At 36.5% G+C, this 24,397-nt stretch overlaps 1 protein-coding gene across 5 annotated transcripts in view; it reads right to left on the reverse strand.

Annotated features, from left to right (window-relative positions):
* EBF1 (EBF transcription factor 1) overlaps positions 1 to 24,397 on the reverse strand; it is a 452,008-nt gene that overhangs the window by 11,831 nt on the left and 415,780 nt on the right. For all 5 annotated transcript variants that reach the window (XM_056811532.1, XM_056811529.1, XM_056811530.1 and 2 more), the window contains 4 exons: positions 6,733 to 6,798; positions 5,416 to 5,593; positions 4,625 to 4,804; positions 1,682 to 1,876 (listed from right to left, as the gene is read on the reverse strand). In XM_056811532.1, the coding sequence (XP_056667510.1) occupies positions 1,682 to 1,876; positions 4,625 to 4,804; positions 5,416 to 5,593; positions 6,733 to 6,798 (619 nt within the window). The remainder of the gene's footprint in view (positions 1 to 1,681; positions 1,877 to 4,624; positions 4,805 to 5,415; positions 5,594 to 6,732; positions 6,799 to 24,397) is intronic.

Raw genomic sequence — 24,397 nt, forward strand, 5'->3', positions numbered from 1 at the left:
CTCAACTGGGGATCCAAGAACTTCTTTAAAAAACATTTTGAAAAAACAAACAAAAAAAACATTTTGATAACCACATTTGAATAGAAATGTTTTTTTTTTTTTTTGGTAATCTTAGGTATTTCATTTTGGACATTTAAAAGTGTTAATCTGATACCAAGATTGCCAAAAGGGTCCATGACACATGAAAAAAAAAAGACTAAGAACTTTTGCATTAAATGAATATGGGATATTGTCCCTGCTACAAAGATGACAAAAGTTATAGCATTTGGAATAGACTCCTTCCTTGAGTAAAATCCAGTTGAAAACCACAGAAGGTATACGTTAACTCCCACCTGCCTTTTTTTCCAATAAGTTAAAGGTTCCTGTCAAGAGAATAAATGATTCTAATTATATAATTAATATAGTCTAATTCTAATTCTATATTATATAATTTATTCTGTAATTGTAATGTATAATCAATCTATTACATAACTATTCTATAATTGTAGTGTTCTATAATGAATTTGTTATGTAGTTATTCTATAATTATGAGATAATTAAAATATTATATAATTATTCTATAACTATATAATTAATGCACTCTAATTATGTAACAATTGCTCATGTTAATGAGGCACAGATTTACTAAAGTAGCAAGTACCTAGCACACAGTCGACACTTAGTATTTGTCAATTGATCAAAGACTATTAGATTTGTTTCATTTAGCACATTAAAATTTACAGAAAACTCTTCTACCACCTAATACAAGAGTTTTTAACTCTAATTTCTACAGGAAGAAACTGAGTTTCAGAGAAATTCCCACATAGTCACACAGATATGGAACCCCACTCAGGGCAGCATTTATTAGTTTGGTCCCACCTTAGAATCCTAGTCTGAGTGTTGCCCCAAAATTCGTGCAGGTTTTGCTTTGAGTAATCTGGAAACTATGAGGCAGGCAGTGAGGGACAAATGCAAAGAATTAAATGGTCGCCTGGGTCCCTAGAGGTCCCTTTCCTATCATTTAAAGCTTCACTTCAACTTCCTATGACAGGTTTGAACCAGAATAAGCCTGGCTGGCTGAGATGGTGGGCTTTCTACATAATGGCTGAGTGCCACCAGAATCAGAATCTAAACCTGACTACAATAGACCATTAACACCTAGAGGTACAAGAGCAATATATTAGCTCCAGTTCCCTTCAGTAGTCCCTTCCCAGGTGAGGAGGATTCTGTACATGTACATCGTGACAAAAGCAAAAGGAAGGGAAGATTTAGTGACGTACTTCAGGAGAAGGCCAGTCCCTGGAGAGACCCTGCAGTGGAGTACTTGCTAGAGTCCACAAAAGACTGGTCTGATAATGACGACAACAGGGAATAAGAGAGGAGAAAAGAAAAAGGATGATATTAGTAAAGGAAATCATACTATTGTACAACACACTTGAATCTGAACTTACAAGTGGAATCTCCCTTTAACAGAATTAGTGGAGTTAGAGACACAGGTGTCCACTAGCACAACAGGGGTGGGTGTGAGTGGGGCAAGGGCAGAGTCCAGGGGGTTGACACTTAATGGAACAGAGGAGGGGAGAGAGGGGGAGACAGGGGATGGGGCACTTTGGCAACAACTCAGGAGTGGGTCCAGGGGCTGTAGGCTCCATGCTCCTAAAGTGAAGAGGGGAGGGACAGCCCCAGTGTGGAGCACAGTTACCTTGCAGGCTGTTCCCATTGGTGCTGGTGCAGGTGGGAGGTGGGGAAGTCTGTGGTCTCACAACTGGAGCAAAAGCACTCTTCTGTTTCACTGCTGAGACCATGTTGGCTGGTGAGAAGGAGAAGATCCCAGAGGAACTGCTGCAGTTAGAGGGGAGGCTTGTGGAGGAGGCCATGGTTGGACTTGATGGCACAACTGAAAAATAGGGAAAGTGGAAGTCATCAGGGGGCTTCAGAGCAGTTCTGAGTCATTGTTTGGTACTCGGGTTCAATATCATGATAATAATGGGAAAACCTTGGCAATACTCAGGGAAGAGGATAATAGCAGACCAGGAGACCCAAGATAGTTGAGACAGATGTATATCCTCCACCAGCCAAGATCCCCCTTTAGTCTTGGTCTTTAATCTTTTGGCATTAGAGATTTAGTTCTTGTTTGTTTCACTAAATACATCTTCTACAGAGGGTCCTGCCATCCCACACACAACTTGGTTTTTCCCTGCTGAGAGACTTTCTTCAGTCTTTTCTCCATATGCCATCTGTTCGCAGAAACCCAAACTCTCTTCCCTCTCTAGTGGGCAAACAGACAGCAGCACTGAGTTTTAGCTGCAAAATTTTAAATTCTAGGCCTCTGAACCAAACCCCAGAAAAAGTTCCCTCACTCATTGCTAACTGCAAAGGGAATGACTGTTGCATGGATCATCACCCATATTACGTGGGCTAGTTGGCTAATATTTGTATCTGAGGCTAAGGCTTTGGCAAGTTTGCACAGGTAGGAATTGATCACTTTGCATCACCTGGCCCTCACCACACTGCTGAAAAGGAGACAGGCTTTGGAGAAATGGTCTCTCAACTGTTCACTGGCAGAGACTGCTTGATTTTAGGCACTAGCCAAAGCCCAAATGTTAGGCTATCAGGTGCTTCTGCAGCAGGAAAACAGAGCTGTCTTTGGAATTTTCACAGATATATTTTCTAAACTGTATTTTTCTTTTAATGAGGGTAGCATTTTTATACCTCTCCAAGGATTTATAAATGTGAAAATGCGCTCAATAATAATCCCCATTTAAATTGCAAAATTCCTGTACTGGAGGTTTGATTTTTAAATATACGTAGATTTGAAGTCCCGCTGTTTCACTGAAGAAGGCAATTAATCTCTTTGGCAAATGTGATCATTATGTGTGTTTAGAGGTGGGGAATCTCAAAGAGGGAGGGGTGAAATATAGTCAAATTCTTCCATTTGTTACAATATTATTGGTTACCAGACACCACACCAGAAAGGGCATTCACCAGTGGAAAGTCTTGCCTTATTTATTTTTTTTAATCCCATTTGGAATTTTTCAACATGAGTGGCTTATGAATAATTAAATCTTATAGAGGAAAAATCTCAAATCATTTGGGCTTTCTGTTATTATTTTATTTGCATTTATGCAGATAAAATCGTCCCATCTGAGTGCCTATTTGAGAATCTGATACTTTATTTGTGAACACTGAGGAAATCAATTAATGGAAATTAAATGTTCAAAGTTTCACAGTCTGACAGATACAATCTTGGGCTGAAGTCACTTGGTGTCTGCAAGTACTCAGGAAGGCTGAGCAATCAAAGTGCCTAAATTGAATTGCTACTATACAGCAATTAGTTTATTGATTTAATTAAGAATGCCACCTTTTAATTTTCAGGTCATGATTGAAACATTTTCTGATTGAATGGATTAGGTATTAGTGAAATGATAGGTTTACCAGGGACAACCTTCTGATGGATCAAAATAAAAAGTGAGAGGAGGGGAAGGCTGACCTCAAACAGTAACTCTTTAGTAGACATAGTTATAGGAATAGGTTTCTTCAGTAGTTTCAATGCTCAGGAACTATCTGCTTCTACACCCATAAAACCTCACTACACTAGATGAGGAATCCAAGAATTCAGACACAGAGAAAAATGTTCTAGCAACACAAGAAATCTCTCTTTCTCTCCTTCCCTCCCTGTCCCTGTCTCTGGCTGTCTGTCTCTCTTTCTCTCCAAAAATAAAAAAAAAGAAAAAAAAGAAAGCAACTTCCTCTACTGGGTCCATGCTCCTGTCCACAGTGGGGAAGGAGGGGAAGGTTGTCAAATTCTGATGAATTATGAACTCCTTCTCTCTCATGTATGTGCCTGTAACCCTTTTTTTAATTCAAGAAAAAGAAAATTGTTTCAGATATACTCAAATCACTACTGCTAAGTAGACAGGGTGGATGTACATTTCCTGTACCTTCAGAGCTAAGATATTTTAGCAAGATTTTTGACACCAAGACAACATTCCCTGCATTATGAACTTGGAATGGTATCCTTAAATCTTCCCAAAGATCCTGGGATTGTTGTAAACATAGTTATTTTATTTAGAAAAGTTGTAGCCTAGGGAACTGCACTTGGAATCAAAAGGTCTATTTTCATGTAGGAGCTTCCCTCTTAACTGCACAGCCTGGAGCAAGTCACTTCATTAAGCCTCAGTCTCCTAATCTGTAAAATGAGAGACCTGAACTAAAGATCTTCAACTCCCCCTTAAGATATAGATCCTTTATAGAGATAAAAATATACAGGTTTATTTATCTAGAAATCACTGAAGTAGAACTTCATTCCCACCTTGACAAAGTCCCAGAGAAAAATTCCACATTTCTTTCTTTTTATTTAATTATTGATTCATCTCTGCAAGTGAAACTGACATAAAAAATCAGAGCTAGAGTGAAAATCAAGGGAAGCCATGCTCTTAAAGAAAAGGGCTCTGCCTTTAGTTGGTGCAAGAGTCAGGATTCAATCACAGGTAACTTTAATTGAATACCCTTCAGCCTTGGAAGCAGCATGGCAGCCAGCCTTAGCTTCTGAGGACTAAAATAGAGGTTAATTTATTGAACAGCAAAGTGAATTTTCAATTCTTTTTGATGAAAACATGCAGAAATGAAGAACAACCATACTTACTGGCATAAGGAGAGTTGGCAGCTGAGCCATTGAGGAAGGTTGGGGATCCACCCAAGTTGGACATTCCGGCATTGCCATATCCATTCATACTTGTGGTGACAGAGTTATAGTTGGTCTGCTGTGGGGTGGTGCTAGGCACATACCCGTGTGGGGATACGCTGCTTGAATTTCGAGTGAAACCTGGGAATAAAGAAAATCCCAAGTAGGGGAAGGATTTAAGTGATTGGTACCTTTGGATGAGAAAAGAAAAAGAGGATTTCTTCTTTTCCCTTTTCAGCTCTTCCCTGCAATCCAGTGGGTAAGGGGCCAACCTTCCTATCTGGGACTTTTGTGATTAAAATGGGAATGAAGAAAAAGACATATCCTTGGGATATCATAAGTACTTAGCAGAGCTGAAGGAAGTGGGAACCCAAGCTCTATAAATTATTGGTTTGCCACAGAAATAAATCGCAGTTTAAGGGTTGTACCCTGAAGCTAACAGGCTTCTCTTCCATTGGCAGGAGTTGCTGCTGTCCCTTGGCCCTTAGGACTTTAATTCTGGCCTCCTTTGCTATCTGTCACCTATATTTTTATGTGACAGTCAAAAACAGAAATGGAAAAGTCATCCTTCCATACCAGCCTCAAGTACCTAATAGTGGGGACAACCAAAAACTAAGTTATAAAATAGCACATTACAAATAAGAGCTAGGGATGTTTTCTGGAGAAAATGTGATTTGAGAGGATAATTCAGAAAAGAGAGGAGGGCAGAGGGGAGGAGAGTAAACAGGATGTAGTTAATACATATTCCTAACCCTGATTGGTGGCTTGTGAAGCTTCTGAAACATTCACTGCCAGTTGTCCACTGAATGAATTAACTCCCATCATTCCAGCATGAACTGAAGTATTAGCAAGGGCAGGAAGCTGGTTGTGGTTACGAGGAACGCTGTACAGAGCCTCTGCGATATCAGCGGCCCTCTTCAGTATGATTTCCTAAAAAAAAAAATTAAAAAAAATTAATGAAATGAATGTTCCAATTACTTTCTTTGAGCATAGTAGAATTTATCTTTCTGATGATGGGAACCAGCACATAATGAAAACACAGTTAACAGAGAATGTACGTAGAGTGCTGAATTTGGAGTCTGAAAGACCTGAATTCAAATCCTGTCTCAGATTCTTGTGTGACTCTGAACAAGTCATTTACCTTGCTTCAGCCTCAATTTTTTTCATGTGTAAAATAGGCATGATAGTAGTACTGTACCTCCCTTACAGGGTAGCTGTGATAATCAAATGAGTTAATGTAAGAAAAGCACTTTATAAACCTCAAAAATGCTTTATGATTGCTAGCTTTTATTTAGGTCAGGCAGATGACTGACTCTTGAGTGTTGGGGAGGCAGCACAACACAGTGGTTAGGATTCTACACTTGGAAGGTAAACCTGGGTTCAAATCCCACCTTTGATGTTTCCTGGCTATATAACCAAAGGCAAACCATCTCACTTTTCTGAGCATCTCTGCAGAACCTACCTTCCAAAGCCATTATGAGGTTTGAATGAGATAACATATATGAAAGACTTTAAAAACTTCAAAATACTGTATAAATATCAGCAACATTGTAAGGATCCACACTCACACTGGTTTTCAGAAACCAAATCCAGTGTTGTTGGTACTATCTTGTGCAATAACACCACCAAAACCACTGCATTCCCCCGAGAGGCTGTGCTACACATGGATTCAAAGGGCATGAAGAAGAAACTAGCAGCCTTCCAGAGACAAAAAGAACTTGGTCTTTTGGATATTAGGCAATGACAGTTGAAACAAGCAGATGACACTGGTCAAGTCTGATTATTCCTCTTAGGACAAAGATTCCAGTCCCTTTTCCCAACGTTCCTAGCTTTTCTCGGGGGCAAGATTTGGGAAATCAAACCACATTAAAAGAACTCCATTTACTTCTAAAAATACTTCTCCACTTTTTCAAAGAAGTCAAAGGTAAATAACCAGGGAAGATGAAAAAAATTATATAACATGAGAATAATCTCTAAACTTGTTTATATTCTTTTTCCCTTACTTTCTTAAATAGTGCAATAAGCTTTACATTCTCGGACTATTTAATGTACAAACAAAGCATCCTTACCTGGTTATTGTGTGGCATGCCATAGAGAGCCTCCACTAAATCTGCAGCTCGTTTGAGTATTACTTCCTGCCAATAGAAAAACAGATATATTCCTTTGAGTGAAGCAAAGATAATAGTGAAGGGACTCTGCTTTAATCTTTTCATACAGTTGCATTCCCCAGCCTCATTTCCAAGGAAGTCCTCCAACAGAACCGTTTTGGGAAGGCCCCCCAGAATAGTGTTAAATCATGAGTTTATCCCTGTTCACATATACACTTAATCGAGTCAAAAGGTGAGCGTCATCAGGGCTGAAAGATAAAATACATCAGTCAATTGTCTGCCATCTGCAGGATAAAGCACTCATACGTTTATTGCAGAATACAATTCTGAGGTCATTTACTAGATTACTACAATCGATGCCATTCAGTGCATGTTATGAATCCCTAAGATGTGTTTATTTTGCACTTAATTGCTTATTCCAGGAACTGTGACCTTATCAGACAGGTCATTTTCAAGAGATTTCCAATCAATCTTCAGCTACTGGAAACATGTAGCATTAAACTACTTTTGTTTATCTTTCTTGTATGTCAGAGCCATGATATAAGAGCGCCCAGAAGTAAATCCACATGATGAAGGAATGTGATCCTTCCTCTTTCCCAAAGATTATTAAGACATAATACCTCCTACCTGCCCCCCAAACCCTCAAGTTCACTTTAAACCAGTTTTCAAAGCTAGTTCTACATTTTTATGTTGAAAATTTCACTGGCATTCTGTCACCCTTCCAATTTCTTCATTTATGACCATCCTGATGGAAATCTCCAAAATGTTTTATTTTGCTACAGTTTGGTCAACCCTATATACTCCATTGGCACTTCTGGCTGAATGTCATTTTCTGTCTGTTTTTAAGTATATGAGAAAAAATGCTGGCAACAAGGTAGAAACTTTTATTTCTTTTAATAGGCCAAAGAGATCACTACCATCTATACTCTGATATTCTGAAGGTTTCGATGGATTTTTATAATCAGGCCCTGCAAATCCATTCACTCTACAATGTGTAAAGAACAAATAAAGAATAAATTCATTTACAGAGAAGTAAATGCAATGCAAAGAATCACAAAGACGCAAGACTTCTAAAAATAATTTACGATAAGATGTTTAGGGTTGAGGCTGTGTATAAAGTTTTTTAAAAGTGCAACTTTCAATATTTTCCACAATAGAGATTCTACACAGGAAAGGAAGCATGATGCTCAGTTGTCATAGATCGTAGACTCTGATCAGAAAATAGGGATATAATTGCATTCATTTCGCTGTCACCATAGGCTCTTCAAAAATCCTTGAAAAACTCTTGAGATGACAAGCTTTTAGATCCATATTAGCATTTTTCCAATTTTAAATTCTCTATAATATAAGATAAAATAGTTGTCATACTGCAGTAACTACTTATGACATATATAATGTCCTAAATTCAAAAATGAGATGGAGGGGTTTGGAGTTCTCAATAAGCATTTATGCTTGCCTAAAGCTGCTCTAGCCCTCTTCACAAAACATATTTCAGTTATTCTTTACACATTAAGCAAAATACATTATATAATCAATGGGTTTTGAATCAATACATCTGAAATAATTTTTTTAATGTTAAAAGGTAGGTTACCAGAGAATTTGCCTTTCTTTTTTAGTTGTTTCTTTCTTGTTTAGTTGTGGTATTCGACCACACTGGTTAATAATTTACTATGGGTATGGATGCACTAAACCCTATCCCCATATCAAATGTGGTCTGTGATGCTTTCACAGAGCTCTCCTAAACCCTGCTGCCTTATCTGGCTCCTAGGAAAGATTAAAACAAAACAGCATGAATTTAGTTTATTTGCTCAAATCTGGCTTTTCCAGCTCTCTGGACATTTATTTTTTCAAATAAATATTTATGCTGGTATTTAGCCTTTCAGGAATTTTTATATTTTTTCTCCTTTTACTATTTGGAAAAACAATGTATTTCTTGTCTGGCTAAAAAACAATAGCATGTATGTTAGAACGCTAACATATAAAGGAGTCTTTCTCATGAATGAGCCCATGTTAGGAAGTTAAACAAGTGCACTTCTTTTAAGTTATCAACATTGAATCCATAACTATAGAAGAGAGAAGTTCATCCTAATAGCTTTGAGATACACATCAGCAGGGAATGCATTCTATTATCGGGGCACAAGATGTTATCCAATATTTACAGTTTTACTGCTGGTTTTTTTAAAGTTACGAATAACAGAAAAAAGAAACCAAAGTTAACTTAAGAAATTTTAGTTCTTCTTCACTTCCATTGTATCATTTGAACATAAAAAGTCAAGATTTTTTTTCTTAAAAGTTCTTAACGGTAGGAGCTTTTGCTTGTTCATGATGCATAAAGGACATTTTTCCATACAATACATATTACCTAACCAGGTAATCAACAGAGCATCAGATAAAGCCAACAAGCAGCCTTAAGCAAAGAGAACCTACATATGTCGTGCTGGGAGCCCTACTTTAAAATAATATTTTAAAATGGGTAGGATATCCTTCACTGAAATATTAACTTTGGGATTTGAGGGAGAGTCTAAATTGGTCTCAGATTCACCAAAGTTATTCTGGTGATATTAGTTATTTCTGGCTTATAGAAAAGAGAGAGGAGCTCCTAAGCCTTCTATGAGTTAGCGCAATGGACCTTGCAAGGTGCTTGGATTGCGATGACCAGAAAATTGCTCTCACCTCCATGTCATTACGCTCCCAGTGAACTAGCCCCCGAGCGTGTTTGTGTTCGGGATCTAATATATTGCCTTTCAATCAGAGCTGAGAGCCACTGAACACACAGACAGAACATGACGAGCAGGTCAGGAAAGCAATAAAGATTTTACAGAGCTGTCCAAGGTGCTAAATTTACTCAATAATGGGTTTGGCACCATAGTGTTAACCTCTCATTTACTACCAGTTTGAGGAACTAAATTGAAGTAGCTGACTTCATTTACCTTGAAATGTATATTTTATGACATTATGTAAGTAGATTGAAAGGGCACTGCAGTTTTAACAATTTAAAGGCTAAAGCATGTTTAAGATGAAACTTGAATATTTATTGTATATTGCACTTAAAGTATATAGAATGTTAAAATGTATTGATTAAATTTGTAAAAGGTATTATAAAAATGACAGGTAATAAAAAAGATGTATGCCTTTTAAAATCAAATTGATACTGTATGCTATCTCTACTATGGTCATGAGTGTAATTTTTTTGTAGTTTTATATGGTAATTTGAAAAAATCTGTAATTTCACATTGGAAAATGATTGAGCCTGAGATGTTAGAAAAGAAATTTCCCAGAAGGGAAGAGCTAGGTATCTCATATAATCTTTTGTCTCTGAAATTGGTCTTAAGCTCTTATTTTTTTGGTATTATGAAGGAAGAATATAAAATTTTCTCTATATTAATATGCAATTTTAATATTTCTGAAAAAGTACTTAACTAACACTAATATTTAATATGTGAATTCATTTCTTTTTAAGTGTTTTCCACTTTAAAAATACTTAACCAACTTTTCTTTTTAATATAATTGAAAGGAAGGAAGGAAGGAAGGAAGGAAGGAAGGAAGGAAGGAAGGAAGGAAGGAAGGAAGGAAGGAAGGAAGGAAGGAAGGAAGGAAGGAAGGAAGGAAGGGAAAGAAAGAAGGAAAAATAGGCAAAAAAGAGGCAAAAGTCAGATTCTGAAGTGATCCACAATCATTTCTGAATCAATGCTTGTCCTATAGTGAGACTACTTTCCTTTTTATGTCTTTGAATTTCATTTAAATTTTCATAGTATAATGGAAAAAGTACAAGATATTCATATAGAAGGCTTTTACTACTTTACTAGTTGTATCATCATGAATGTCACTTAGTCTCTGAGACTCAGCTTCCTCATCTATATAATGGGAATAATATTTGTATTATCTTTCTTGTATAGAAGCTAAGGATTACTTGATGAGGTAAAGTACTTTGTAATGGTAAATTACCTTATAAATGCATGTTTCTAACATATATTTTGTGAAAAATTCCCTAGATTGTACCTATGTCTTCCCAATACCTTTCCTTGCTTTGTAACTTGGTAAGCAGTGATGTAGCTGATTCACTAAAACACTACAGGAATATTTTTGTGTAACCCAAGAAAAAATAATATTTCTAAATTCTAAAGTGATAAAGTCAGAATAACATTATTTTCTATTTCAATTTAAAAATTAGTCCTGATTGTATTACTACAAGTGCATGAAAAATGGTTTTAAACTTTGTATTGTAATAACAAGTATTTATCAACTGTAGTCATCACAATCAAATTTAATCTTGCATATCTTGAAAGGCATTTATTTTTTTAGAATCATGCTAGTTGCTTTTAAGGAATAAAATCAAAGCTTTTGAGGTTCTCTGCCTGTACCTATCCAGTCTTATCTCTCATTGTCCTCTACTGGTAAATCTCTTCACTTATCAGATTAGTCTCCTTATATCAGAAATTACCTAATAATCATTTACTTATGTCCCCAACCACTCTTATTTAGAATGGCTTCCCCTCTTTCTTACAGACATCCCAAACATAACAATACTTCCAGTTCTACTTCCTGCATGAAATCCTCTTAAACTGATTGAGATTTTATTCTCCTCTGAACTCCTTTTGTATATATAATATTATAAAAATATGTGTCACTGCTTTGTCACATATTCTAATTTTCTCTTTCCAATTAGACTATTAGATCCCTGAGGGCAGAGACCATGCCTCATATCCTTCTTCATCCTCTACATTGCCAAGCACATGAGATGCTCTCAATAAATTCTTTGTTATTCTAAATTCTTCAAAAAGCGTTTAATAAGCTTGAGATGAATAATATGAATCAAAGAATTAGAGAACAACAAAAAGTATATAATTTGCATTATATTGTTTAGTACTGACTAGAAGAACAGAAGATCCATTCAGAATGGTTGGATGAGAACCAACAGCTCTATATGTTCCAATAAGTCTACCAAAACTAGGAGACGTTACATGGCACAGTGGATAGAGTGCTGGGCCTAAAGTTGGAAAGATTCATCCTGGTGAGTTCAAATCTGGCCTCAGATGAATTAATAGTTGGGTGATCCTGGGGAAGTCACTTATTCCTGTTTGTTTCAGTTCCTTATCTATAAACTGAGATGAAGAAGAAAATTACAAACCACTGCATAATCTTTGCCAAGAAAATCCCAAAAGAGGGGCATGAAGAATCAAATAAAAGTAAAATGACTGAACAACAATGACGACCACTAAGACTTAATGACTTGCCATTTCCTCCTAAACCTTACCTTTGATCTTGCTTCTATGACCTACCATACATGGCTGCTGGAATTTGCCACTCACCCCACCCCTGAAATCTTAGCATTTTTAATACTTTCAATTTGACCTGCAGTGGAATGATTTTTAATGGACTGTGTCTTTCAGAGTGTAAACTCCTTGAGAAAAGTGACTGTACCAATTATTCTATTTGTATATTCATCACATAACAAAGTGGTATGCACATGGAAAACACACAGTAAAGGTTTTTTATTCAAAAGACCATTACTTTGGCTCTATTCCATCTGACCCTAAATTTCAATTTGAAATATAAATTCTACATATTTAATTTTGATCACCATGATTGTACTACACACCTCCCTTGGATGAATTTTTTTTCCTAGTTCCTAAATTCAAATTTTGACACAGATTTTATTTCAACCCTCATGTCATGGTTCCAAAAAATCCTTCTATGCCCTCATCCTTATATTACATATAATGAATCTTTTCTACTATACGTGTTTTTCTTAAGCTATAAGCTCCTGAATTAAAGAATTAATAATACCTTAAAATGGGTATCATTCACATAGTGTTTTAAGGGTTGCAATGTACTTTACATGTGTTATTTCATTTGATCCTCACAGTAACACTGATGAAGAGGCTATTCTATATGAATGTCAAGCCATGAATTTATTCTACCCTAGGTCCCTTGAAATGCTTTTTGCATAAAAAAAGCTACAACCCTCATAGAAAATGAATGCCTGGTTCTGAGCTATGGATTAGCCATCTTATCCTTCCTAATATTCCACTGTAATCCAGTATAATCTCAGTGGACTGTTTACCTTCTGGGGTAAAGCAAGTAAACATAGATACCAGGAGATCTATGCTATGAGTCTGCTTTATTTCTGATTCCAATTCTGCTGAGAATTAGTATATATTTATTGTCTGTATCTATATATCCAGACTGAAAAGAAGTATTTAACTGTTCAAAAAAAACTATTCAGAATATCAGTCCAATATTTTGAATAGCAAAGATTATCTGGCTTAGTAATCTAGGCAGTTCAAACATTCATGATACAATTATTTCTTTTCCCTTTTCCTTAGAATAGATAGGTCAACCTATAAAGAACATCTGTCCATTTACCAATTTAACATATAATTTACTGAACCAGATACTGAGATAGTAAGACCCCTACCATAGGGTAAAGGAACACATTCTGGCTTTCTTTTTCATTTGAGAGGTCACAGTTTGGGGGACTGTGGGAAAAGATGCCTAAATTAGACATGGGAATGACCCAAGCATGCATAGAATTAGGTCTGTTTTCAAATAGAAGCCAGACTAAGTAAGTCTTCTATCATAGCTCCTAGGTAGTCCTTCAAGCTCAGCTGGGAATACATCACAACTAGGTAAGTAGCATTACTACTTGGTGGTCTCCAAAGTGGGGGCTATGACATAATCCAAGGGATAACCAATAATTGTATAAGATGAGTGTACAACATACCCTGCCCATAATGATACTCCTGTCCATGAAGGCTATCATGGGCAGGGTTGATGTACCCACATCTTCCCATACTATGGTTGGTTATTGTAGCATTCCAAGCATATTCGCATCTATGAAAGGGTCCCATCACAAAGGTGAGCCCCTTCCCTTGTGGGACCCTGCTGGTCAGGGAAGTCCATTAAGGAAAATCCCACAGTTATCCCTTGGGGTCATACCATATTATTCCCTTAAGCCAATCCATTAACCAAGAGAGCCTCCCAGAGTTGTGAAGTTCACTCTTTGTGCTCTGTCTTATTTATTCCTCAATGTAGCTATGTTTACTTTAACTCACCAACAGGGGCACAAGCAATATTTTATACCCATAGGTTCTGCATTATGAGTCCCTTTATCTTTTTCATTTCTTGGTAGGGTAGAATGAGCTGCATTAGATGAGAAGGCATAGAAAGCTTGTTATCTGAATTTCAGGTTTCATTATATTATCTTTCCCTCCAAACTCATGCCTTTTCTGAACTTGGACTGAACTAGACCTGGCCATGAGGCAGCAGATCTTGTCTAAAAACCAGTGGACAAAATATGAAAAGGACAAACTATACCTTCAACCATATCTGAAGGAGATTATATGTGAAAGAAAAGAGAGAGAAGAATGGGACAAGAAGTAATCATGTCAAAAAAATCTTATCAATATGTTAGACCTCAAAATATTTTTAATAGGTATGATTGTGCAAAATATGAAATTTAACTATTTGTAATTTGTGTGCTGCAAATTTATTTAATTTCAATAAATGTCATCAGAGGAACTTGTGAATATAAAAAAACATCTATTTCTTTCTGGGACCCAATTTTCCTTTTAGACTCCAGATCATAATTTCATTCTTAACATCCATTCCTCATCAACTGGATTCTTTTCTTCAAAGTTGAAAATGATCTCTTAAAATTATTTCTATAGTCCTGACCTTTTTTCCCTCTTTCCAGCAACTAACACTATTTGCTACCTTCTTCTAGATAGACAGTTCTCTCTCTCTCTCTCTCTCTCTCTCTCTCTCTCTCTCTCTCTCTCTCTCTCTCTCTCTCTCTCTCTCTCTCTCTCTCTCTCTCTCTCTCTCTCCTGCTGAAAACAATGTAAGTGTGTCAGATATCAAAATTCTTATCCCTACACATTTTAAGAATTGGGAGTAGAATTTTCTAGTCTATTTAAAAATCTTCCACATGAAGAGTTTCAATGAGATTTGAAGTTTTATATAAATGTGTGTATGTGTGTGTATATATATATATATATATATATATATATATGTTTATATTTGTATACCCATACTGAAAAAATCTGGATAGTTTTCAAGAAGAATTTGTTGACATCAATGAAGAAAGAGGTTTATTGCTCAAATTTCAACAAAAAGCCTCTATATAGTATAAACTGGCAAATAAGACTAAAAATAAGTACTATGAATAAATAAGTATAGTCTTTGATACACACTTCTATCATTTGGATCTTTGTATTTCTTCTCTTTTTTTTTAAACCCTTGCCTTCCATCTTAGAATCAATACTTTGTATTGGATCCAAGGCAGAAGAATGGTAAAGACGAGGCAATGGGGGCTAAGTGACTTGCCCAGGGTCACACAGCCAGGAAGTGTCTGAGGCCAGATTTGAACCCAGGACCTCCTATCTCTAGGTCTGACTCTGAATCCACTGAGCCACCCAGCTGTCCCCTGGATCTTTGTATTTCTATGAGATGTCTATTTCAGTTATGACAACCATTAAAATAAAATATTGAGATAAATGTACTTAGAATTAGACCTTCAAGTAATTGTATGGCTGTGATAAAGAAATCATCATTTTCATCTATTCCCAAGGACAGGAACCTTAAACTTCCTTTCCATAAATATAATAGAGTTTAGGTGTTTCACTTTATAAATAGTTCCTGGGGATGCCAAGCAATTCATTTTATAAACCATAACTGAATAAAACTGTAAATTTGGCATGGATGCTAATCTTTAAGGAACTTGGATTTGGATTCTGGTCTTCTTTCCCTTTGTGTCTGAATATCTTAATTATGTTCCAATAGGTCTTGCAGGTCAATAACATGACTTCTCAAGACATCTAGTCCAACCCCCTCTTTTTACAGAAGAGGAAACTGAGGCAAAGATAGATAAAGTGACTTGTTCAAGGACATCTAGGTAGTATCAATGCCAAGATTTGAACTCGGTATTCCTAACTCCAAATCCAGGGCTCTTCACCCCTCTTTCCCTGATGACATATTTCTTTTTGTTTGTTTGTATCCATTGAGATCATAGCATCTTAGATTTGTAATAAGAAGACACCTTTGAGGCCATTGATTCTAAACCCTTCTAGGTTAAGTGAGTTGCCCAGGTATGCACAGGTAGCACATGACAAAAGCAGAATTCGAACTCATATCTCCTTGACTCTATGTCCAGCTCTCTATCCACTCCATGATCTATCTGTCTCAGGCATACATATAAGACTATTCAAAAAACATTTGTTGAACTGAATGGCGTTCTTTCTTCCTTACCACATTTATCTGGATAGTATCAGTCTCTGGAGCTGGAAAGGCTCTTACATATCATTTCATCCATATCCCTCCACCCCTCCCACACACACATTTTCCAAATAAGAAAATTAAAACAAGAAGAGGCCAAATAATTTGGCTATAGTCACATAACTAGAAGGGGAAGAGCTAGTAGGAAATCTCTGGTGTTATGCCTCCAAATCCAATATTCTACCCATACTTCAGAATAGGACTATTTTCATATTAAAAATCAGTAGAATGAGAAAAGTGAGAGAAATAATCACAGCAACACTTCAATACCACTTTCCTTCTCTTCTATAGAGGAATTCCCCAAATGTGTATTATTCTATTAATGTGAAATGCTCAAAATAAAGCTTATCAGAACATGAGAATGTTTCAGTGTCAGATTTTAAACACTACTCATAAGTCCTACAATTGAGTAGAGTCCCTTTTATTTCATGTTGGTTATAATTAAATGTGTTTCTCTTGAAAGGGACATTCTCATTATAACTAAGGGCCACTTTGAACTAAATTGAAATGGAAAGGAGGAGCATAGGCACAGGTAACAAGCAGTTATTTCTAGGGAGGGATAAAATGACAAACGTGTAACAATTATATTTTGTAACCCTGTATTCTAAAGATTTTAGAGTACTTTATTATAGTAGGAGCTTCTTTGGAAGCTGTGCCTGCCATACAGTGTATTGGTGATTATTCACGGGTTTCAGAAGGGAAGTTGTCCACCCAACACAACTGGCTGAAAATTTGCAAAATTTAATATGGCCAGAAGCTGAATCACCACCTTTTCTACTGATACAACCTCAAAAAAGCATTTTCTGCTGGTGAGAAATACAGAATGAGTTTCTTAAATTTCTCTGCTTTCCATTTTGCTTTTATGTTCAGTTTAAATGAACAGCCTTTTTTCTTCTTGCATCTATTATTGTATCATCACCCAGAAATATGAATGTAGGCTGAAATCTTCACAGAGTCGATCTGAAAAGCTTAGTCTTGCTTACAAAGACAGTGTGAGATTGCTTTGTGTCATACTTAGAGCAGGTTGTAAGCTAATGCAGCTATATCAACAGAAGACTCCTAACTTACATGATTGACTTTCACCAAGGAAAGAAAAGGCTGTTCTCAAACAGACTGTTATTGCCTCAATGGAAGGGGAAAAAAATCAATGAAAGTAAAATGAACAAGAGATTTTGTCTGAGTTGCAGTTAATACCACTGAAGAGCTATGGATATTAAAAGGTCAACAAATAAATTAGTCAGAGTGTTATGAAATGAATGATTTGGCTTATAATTTTATTGAGTGAAAATTGTTCACTGCCTATTAGACCAGGTAATTTTTATCTGTGGTGCCTCAATTACTGTTCCGTAAGCAATAATATAGTTGTAAGAGCTGCTTGTTCGATCGAGTGACCTCTGAGAAGCTGGCTAGGACAGCTGACTTTACTATGATGGATCACCAGTCTTGATCTCCAAGAGGTGCCAAGCCTTCCCTTCCTGCAAGGGGATCTCATAAAAGAAACATTATGACTTGATTCATTTTACCAAAAGAGTTGCCTTTTCAAATGTCAGCAGTTAAGTATAGGTTGTAAAACTAGGTATTCCTGAAAAGAATTATGACAATGGCTATTTTTGAGGGGGTGATATTCCTAGTATTGTCTCCTAAATGGCATCATCATTGGTAAATGAAAGTCTGAGGGAGATTCCTACCCTGACTCACACACACACACACCTACACACACACACACACACACACACACACACACACACACACACACACACACACACACAAAAGTCAGATGGATGAATCTGGTGAGTTGTAGCTTTCTTATTCAAATTCATTATTCTGGTAAAGGCCAAAGTTCCAGGGAACTAGTTATTCCTATACTTCTGAATGTCCTTGTGTCTTATCTTTCTTCACCAGTTAAGAGTCTCCAGTGAAATAAAAATAGAAGGTACAAGGTCTTAATTATACCCAAGATGTGATAGGATACCAGAGCTGAAAGAGACTATAGAGATCATTGAATCTGAATCCTTTGTTAATACAGAGTAAGAAGCTGCAGTCCAAAGATTCATGGTCCCAGTGGAGAAGAGACAGAAACTGGGGCTAGACCTTAGTATTCTTGACTCAGTGCTTTTCTTCTTATGTCATACAACATCTCTGAATTTTCAAAGATTTGACCATTGCTTTTTTACCTTCTTCTGAGACTCGTTACCTACTGGAATGAAGGGTGCTGATACTGAATTATAAATGTTGCTCAAGCCTAGGATAGTGAACTAAGAATGAAGACTTCCTAACCTAAGCTCTTTGAGTTTTGTCTTCGTGAACTGAAAATGGTGAGTAGGTTCTATCAAATGGTGCATTTTATTGTTCTTACATCTATAAAGTTGGACTTATTTTCTTCCATGTATGTTCTTTTTTATTACTTTTAAATCATCATTAATTGTATTAAATGTTCCCATATACAGAGTGCTACACACATACACACTTCTTTTCATATGAGCATCTTTTGTGCTAAGACAAAAAGTAGTTGTGTGTAGAAGAACTCTATTACTATAACTGAACTTCTGACTCCATCTTTTTTTGATTGTTGCTGCTTCCACAACCAAAGCAAAGCAAAGGGCTAAATTCCAAACTATTCTCCATTTTCCATATTATACCACTACCACCAGAATTCAGTAATAATGGAAGGGAAGGAGGAAGAGGGCAGTTTCATTAGCAAAAGTATGTGTTCTTAGCATTTTGATTAAAATTTACATTCTCCCTTAGTTTGATGAAGATTCATGGTAGCTTAAAAAGTGGGGGTTTTTGTTCAAAATTAGACATTGAAGGAAAAAAATAAGAAAGGACTCAAAAGAATACAGAAAAGTAGACGCTACCAGGCACTTGAAACACACATATCACTAAAACCGGGCACTGAATGTGGCTGTCTTAGGGTGGCCTGAGGAAAATACATTGGCTTATAGAATTTTTTGTCTTCTCACAGAAGAAAGCACAATTTCCTGTAAGTTCATTTAACTCACACAGAAATTTTTCATAAAAAGTGCTCTTCTCTTATGTTCTCATCAATTTGGCAAGGCCTCTTGTGTATCTACATCCAAAGTTTGAATATTCTTCTCTAATTAAAGAAAAAATATAACACCCTACATCTTTATTCTAAGGCATCTCTGATTCTTTCCTGGAGCCCAGAAGCAGCACCCTAAGGGGTGAATGACATGTTCTTCTGCTAATGGCACTGTGGTTATATAACATTTTCCTGCTTTTGTTTTCACTAATGTCACTGCCATTCTGAACTCTGATAGTTCTTGCATAGAAGACAAAAACAATAAAAGAATAATTAGACTACACTGTATATTGCTAGTTGTTTTATTTTGCCCCGCCATGGCATTTGTGATAAATCACCAAGCACCAAGCTCTGGAGGGAGGGTGGCTTTCGGTTTCATCTCCTTCACTGAGCAAAGGAGTTCTGTGTGACTCCGGTCTGAATTTCAATTTTGAAAGTGTACAGTCGAACTGAATAATATTTGGCACAATGCAGGGTACAACTGAGCCACTAAATGGCTGATTTACTAAATTATTATTAGATGAGCCCTTGCTGTTCCAAATGAAAGTGCAGTCACTGTCTTCCTTCATGGTGTGTTCAAATTGTTCTGTGTTTAAATATTCAGCATGAGGCTAATGTGAACTGATGAACTGAGACTATAAACATTCACTTTCAATACAGATAGAGAGACAGAGATGCAACATATCATGGGGCCTGTGGAGGTGAAAATGATTTATATTTAAGGATGTTGCTGCCTACTTCCATTACTTTAAGGTACTCTTAATTAGCCCAGTGTTTGAAATGACTAATTTTGAAATGCAGGCACAACAGTCTGGTGGCTATGGAGGCTGTGAGATGCCAGAGAAGAGGAGGAGGCTGGCCTCATTTTCTCTGGGCTGGCATTTTATTCCCATGCCAATCCTGCTAACTTTATTTATTGCCAGAGCTGGAATATCAGCTACAATTGTATGGGACGGTGTAATGGGAGAGCTGTCTAACCACTACCCAGCCTGTCTCCTCTCGAAGATGGGGAGAAAAATACCAAATCCATCTCTATACCTACCCCTAAGCCCATGGACCAATATGGTGGGTTTCTTTACTGCCACCTGCTGGAGCTGACAGTAACCCTTTGTCATTTCCAAAGACCAAGCCCCATCGCTTAGAGGGCAGTTACGGGCAACCACTTAAAATACTGTGATCACTTACAGTAGATTAGAATTTTTTATTGGTACTGTGTTGCCATAACAACATAAAGACAGCAGATGACTTAAGCTAAGCTTGCAAAGCAAAAGGCTGCTCATCTGGCAGTTAAAATGAATACAGTTCACTTCACAAGTTCCCCATATGGACCCTTAGTGTATGATAATGAGGAGACCATATGGTGAGAGAAAAAATGCATAGAGAACAATTGTGTTCTACTGGCTGAGTGAACTGAGTGGAAGTCATGAGAAAGACTGAATGAGATATTCTAGTGCACTCTTTAGCTCAAGGTTTGGGGTTTGTTTGGGGATGGATTTTTTGCTTTTATTAAAATTTATTTTAATTTTCTTCCATTGGGTTTTTCCTTTTTCTTAACCCACTCTTTTAATATGTCGAGCAAAGAAATGACAAACATGTTGCAAATTTTGCACCGTCGCTCATCATAAACTGTCAGCGGTGTTTGCAAATCAGACTTGCAAGATCTTTTTAAATGTGTTATTCTTAAAAGGCAACGGTACTAAGTTTTTAGACAAAGTGCAGGAAAATTTAAGCACTTCTGACAAGCAGAAACATTAACAGTAATCATTTTTTTAAAAAACACTAGCATCTTTTGCCTTTGTGTTTAGCTGTAAATAACGCTGGAATGTATAAAAGCTTTAAAGTAAAAAAATGCAATAAATACTTTTTATTATGTTCCCTAAAGGATAAAAAATGCTTGGAGCCACCTATGTACTTTATCTATATATACATATAGAGAGATAGGTAGCTACTATTCTACTTACTACTAACCAAACCTCAAACCTGGTAGGACAGCTTGCTAAAGGCTGTAAAGTCAATTTTGTACTACACATGCTTCATAAAAGATGAATATAAATGCATTAGTTAGATACGGTGAGCTAAATTAGAAGGTCAGGCAGGGCTGGAAGGGCTGAAAAATCACACAACCAATGACTGTAATTACTCTTTTTTTAAGTCTATTAAGTGGTGTTGTTCTATCAAGGCTCTGGGGTATAGGACATGAGGTACAAGATAAAGTAATGTGTATTTATTACTCCCACAGGATCAATTTACTAGATATTTTCAGCCCCATAAAGCAAAATACACAAATATAGCCTTTGTTACTTTTCCTCAAACTGCTTTATTTTCTTTAAGAGAGTGACTGCTCCTCGAAAGAAATATGTTTACCATGTTGAATTCTTCCCCACACAACCTCCTCTACCCCCATCTCACCCGGTCCCTGTGGCGAAATAGGAGAGAGATAATGAGACTGTGTTAAGTAGGGTGAGGCCTAGAGGGAATGGGTCAGGGAGGGGAGGCGCTGATGATACCCTAGCATCCTCATCCTTGGCAGAGGAGAACTGAAGGAATTGCCTGGTATTTAAATAAGGAGTGAAGACGATGGTTTAAAAAAAAACTCACCTCCACTTCAGTTGGGATTCTTAAGCTCAAGACTTGTTTTCAGGACCTCTGAACCAATGTTGAGAGGCCCACTAACAAAGATAACTTACTGAAAGGGCAACGGGATACTGCCAGTCTTCAAAAAGAAAAAAGGAAGATGGCGGCTCCTTACCAAATTATGACCATCCTTCGAGGGTTGACACTGCATGGTTTCTGAGAACCCTCACTCAAACCTCTACCCTCACCACAGTATGTGAAATATATCCAACTTTCTCCTTGAGGCTGTCCCTCATGCTAGGTAGGAGCTTGGTGACTAGAGGAAGCCTGCTAATGAAAAGCTGTAATGATAGGTGTCTTGTCTGAGCCCTGTCTTAAATTTTTCTCTGTGTGTATGTAGATAGATGGATAAAATCATACACTCTATCTAGGTCTAGCATAATTATATTATCTTTGTATGCATACAACAGATGTCTATGAGGATGGCTTCTAAGGAGTTTTATTTACATGGGAAAGTAATTATGGTTTTCTCATCTATAAAGTGGAACTTATGATATTTACCCTCCTTTGAAGTAATTTGATAAATGATTTGAAAAAAAGTACAAAATATCTCATAAAGATGTTATAATAGTGATCTTAGGACCACAATTTAGAACTAGAAAAGAACTGAGAGGTCACTGATTACATCTTTCATTTACAGAGAGCTTTGGCCAAGGTTACCAATATCTGAGGCAGGCTATGAACCCCACTGGAAACTTCCTGATTCACTATTCCATGAGGTATCTCTTGATAATGGAAAATCTATTTGCTGATCTTTTAGATTTTTCCTAAAATAAAATAGGTGTGAATCTACCACCACTGATTCCTAAATGAGTTTACTACAAATTTTAAATTTTCAAATCTATTTCTTACTACTAAAACATACAATGACAGATAACATGAGTGTAGCTATTTTGAAGACAGAGGTACAGTTGGTGAAAAATGGTAAGGTAAAGATTCTTAATGATTGTCCCTTTATTTATTCTTCTCTCATTTATTAAGAGATCAACAATTATTTTTTACAGGAGGGGGACAGCTTCTTGTTTAAAAAAAAAAGCCTGGCTATTTAAAGTTTATATATGAGCTGCAGTGTGCCTATGTCCATAAGTCCCCAATTTTATGCTCAAAACTTCAAGCTCTGAGGTGAACTTCTAGGGCCTCTGTTGTAAAAAACCACAAATTCTGAGTTCTATTGCAGAAAACTGACAGCCATGTCATAACAAAAAAATTTTAGTGTTTTTTTTTAAACTGTATAACATCTAAACCCCATAATCCTTTTTCCAACCTTATTTTCATTTAGGAATAAGGAAAGTCATTCTTCTGGCCTTGGAGTTTCTCATTGATTTCTCATACCTTCATCAGTAAACTCAATTATTTTCCATTTAGCTTGGAAGAGGAGGAGGCAATTTAAAGTAAGTAAAAGATCCTATCCTTGATTTTAAGGTTTTAGAGTATATTCATTTGATTCCATGATAGCTATACTTTGCATAAAATAGTGTCACCATCCAATCCTATCCTATAGACACTTAATCATCTCTAAGTGCAGTCATACCATTTTAATTAAATCTGATGGACTAATAAAAGTCCTATAGTGGACCAGGCTCTACACAGAAAAAAAAAATCATAGCTACCAAGCAAGAGACCTTTCTGAAATGTAAACAAATGGGAGTACTAGATTAGATGTCCTATGAAGACCCTTCAAGCTCTAGATCTATGATCCTAAGATATAGTTTATTTGTTTAGCTGCCCACCATTGGGAAAGCTGTCCACTGTATAGGAGCATTTGGATCATTATATCTTAACATAGATTATTTTAATTTTCCCTGTAGGATATCCATAGAATTGTTATAGCCAGATATCGCTAAAGATAAATGTCCCTACTATATCTGGGCAATGGAAAAAAGACTGTCATTCATTATTATAAATTAGATTATTTAATTGTTTACTGAGAATGTCAGAGAAATGAAAGAGTGGAAGAAGGAAATTTTAAAAAGAAAACCCTTTTTTAAAAAAGAAAAGCTCTAACCTGACAGATCAAAATCAAGATTTTCTTAAATAAAATGCTTTCAAGGAGTTTCACCTAAAGTGAAGAGAACTGAGTTCTTGAGGGGAACAAAGGAGAAACTCATCAGAGTTGTAAAGGACAAATGGAATGCCCATACTGTAGGCTAAGTTGTTTAGATCTCTGCCACCAGTTAAACACAATATGCCTTCTAGAAGGACATCCTTCAGATGGTCAGAGGAGGTATAATTTATAATTATTTTCACCAAGGATGTCCAACACTCAAGAAGACAATGAGAGATTAGTCTTGGGAACTCTCTGAATGGATATTCGAATGGAATAGACTCATTTGAAAGATTTCTAAACTAAGGGATTGAGTTGTAGCTGAATGCTCCCAGTTTCATTTTCCTAATCTGTTTCTGAAGTGGGCTGATATAACTAAGATAAAGCCTACCTCTGGGTTTTCACAAATGAAGAGAAAACTTCTTAATTAGGCTTAAATCAAATGGAGTTCATATCTAATTTTTGCTTGTGTCAGTAATAGGAGTTTTCCTATGATGTCACAGGTTCAGTGTATGTTCCTAAATTTGGAACCAGAATGTCCCTGAGGGTCATTTGGTGTAATCCTCTCAAACAAGGAAACTGAAATACAGAGATGGAATATGAACTGATCCTTTTGTTCCTTTCTATCA

This window comes from Monodelphis domestica, chromosome 1, assembly GCF_027887165.1.
Source record: "Monodelphis domestica isolate mMonDom1 chromosome 1, mMonDom1.pri, whole genome shotgun sequence".
In the NCBI taxonomy this organism is placed as follows: Eukaryota; Metazoa; Chordata; class Mammalia; order Didelphimorphia; family Didelphidae; genus Monodelphis; species Monodelphis domestica.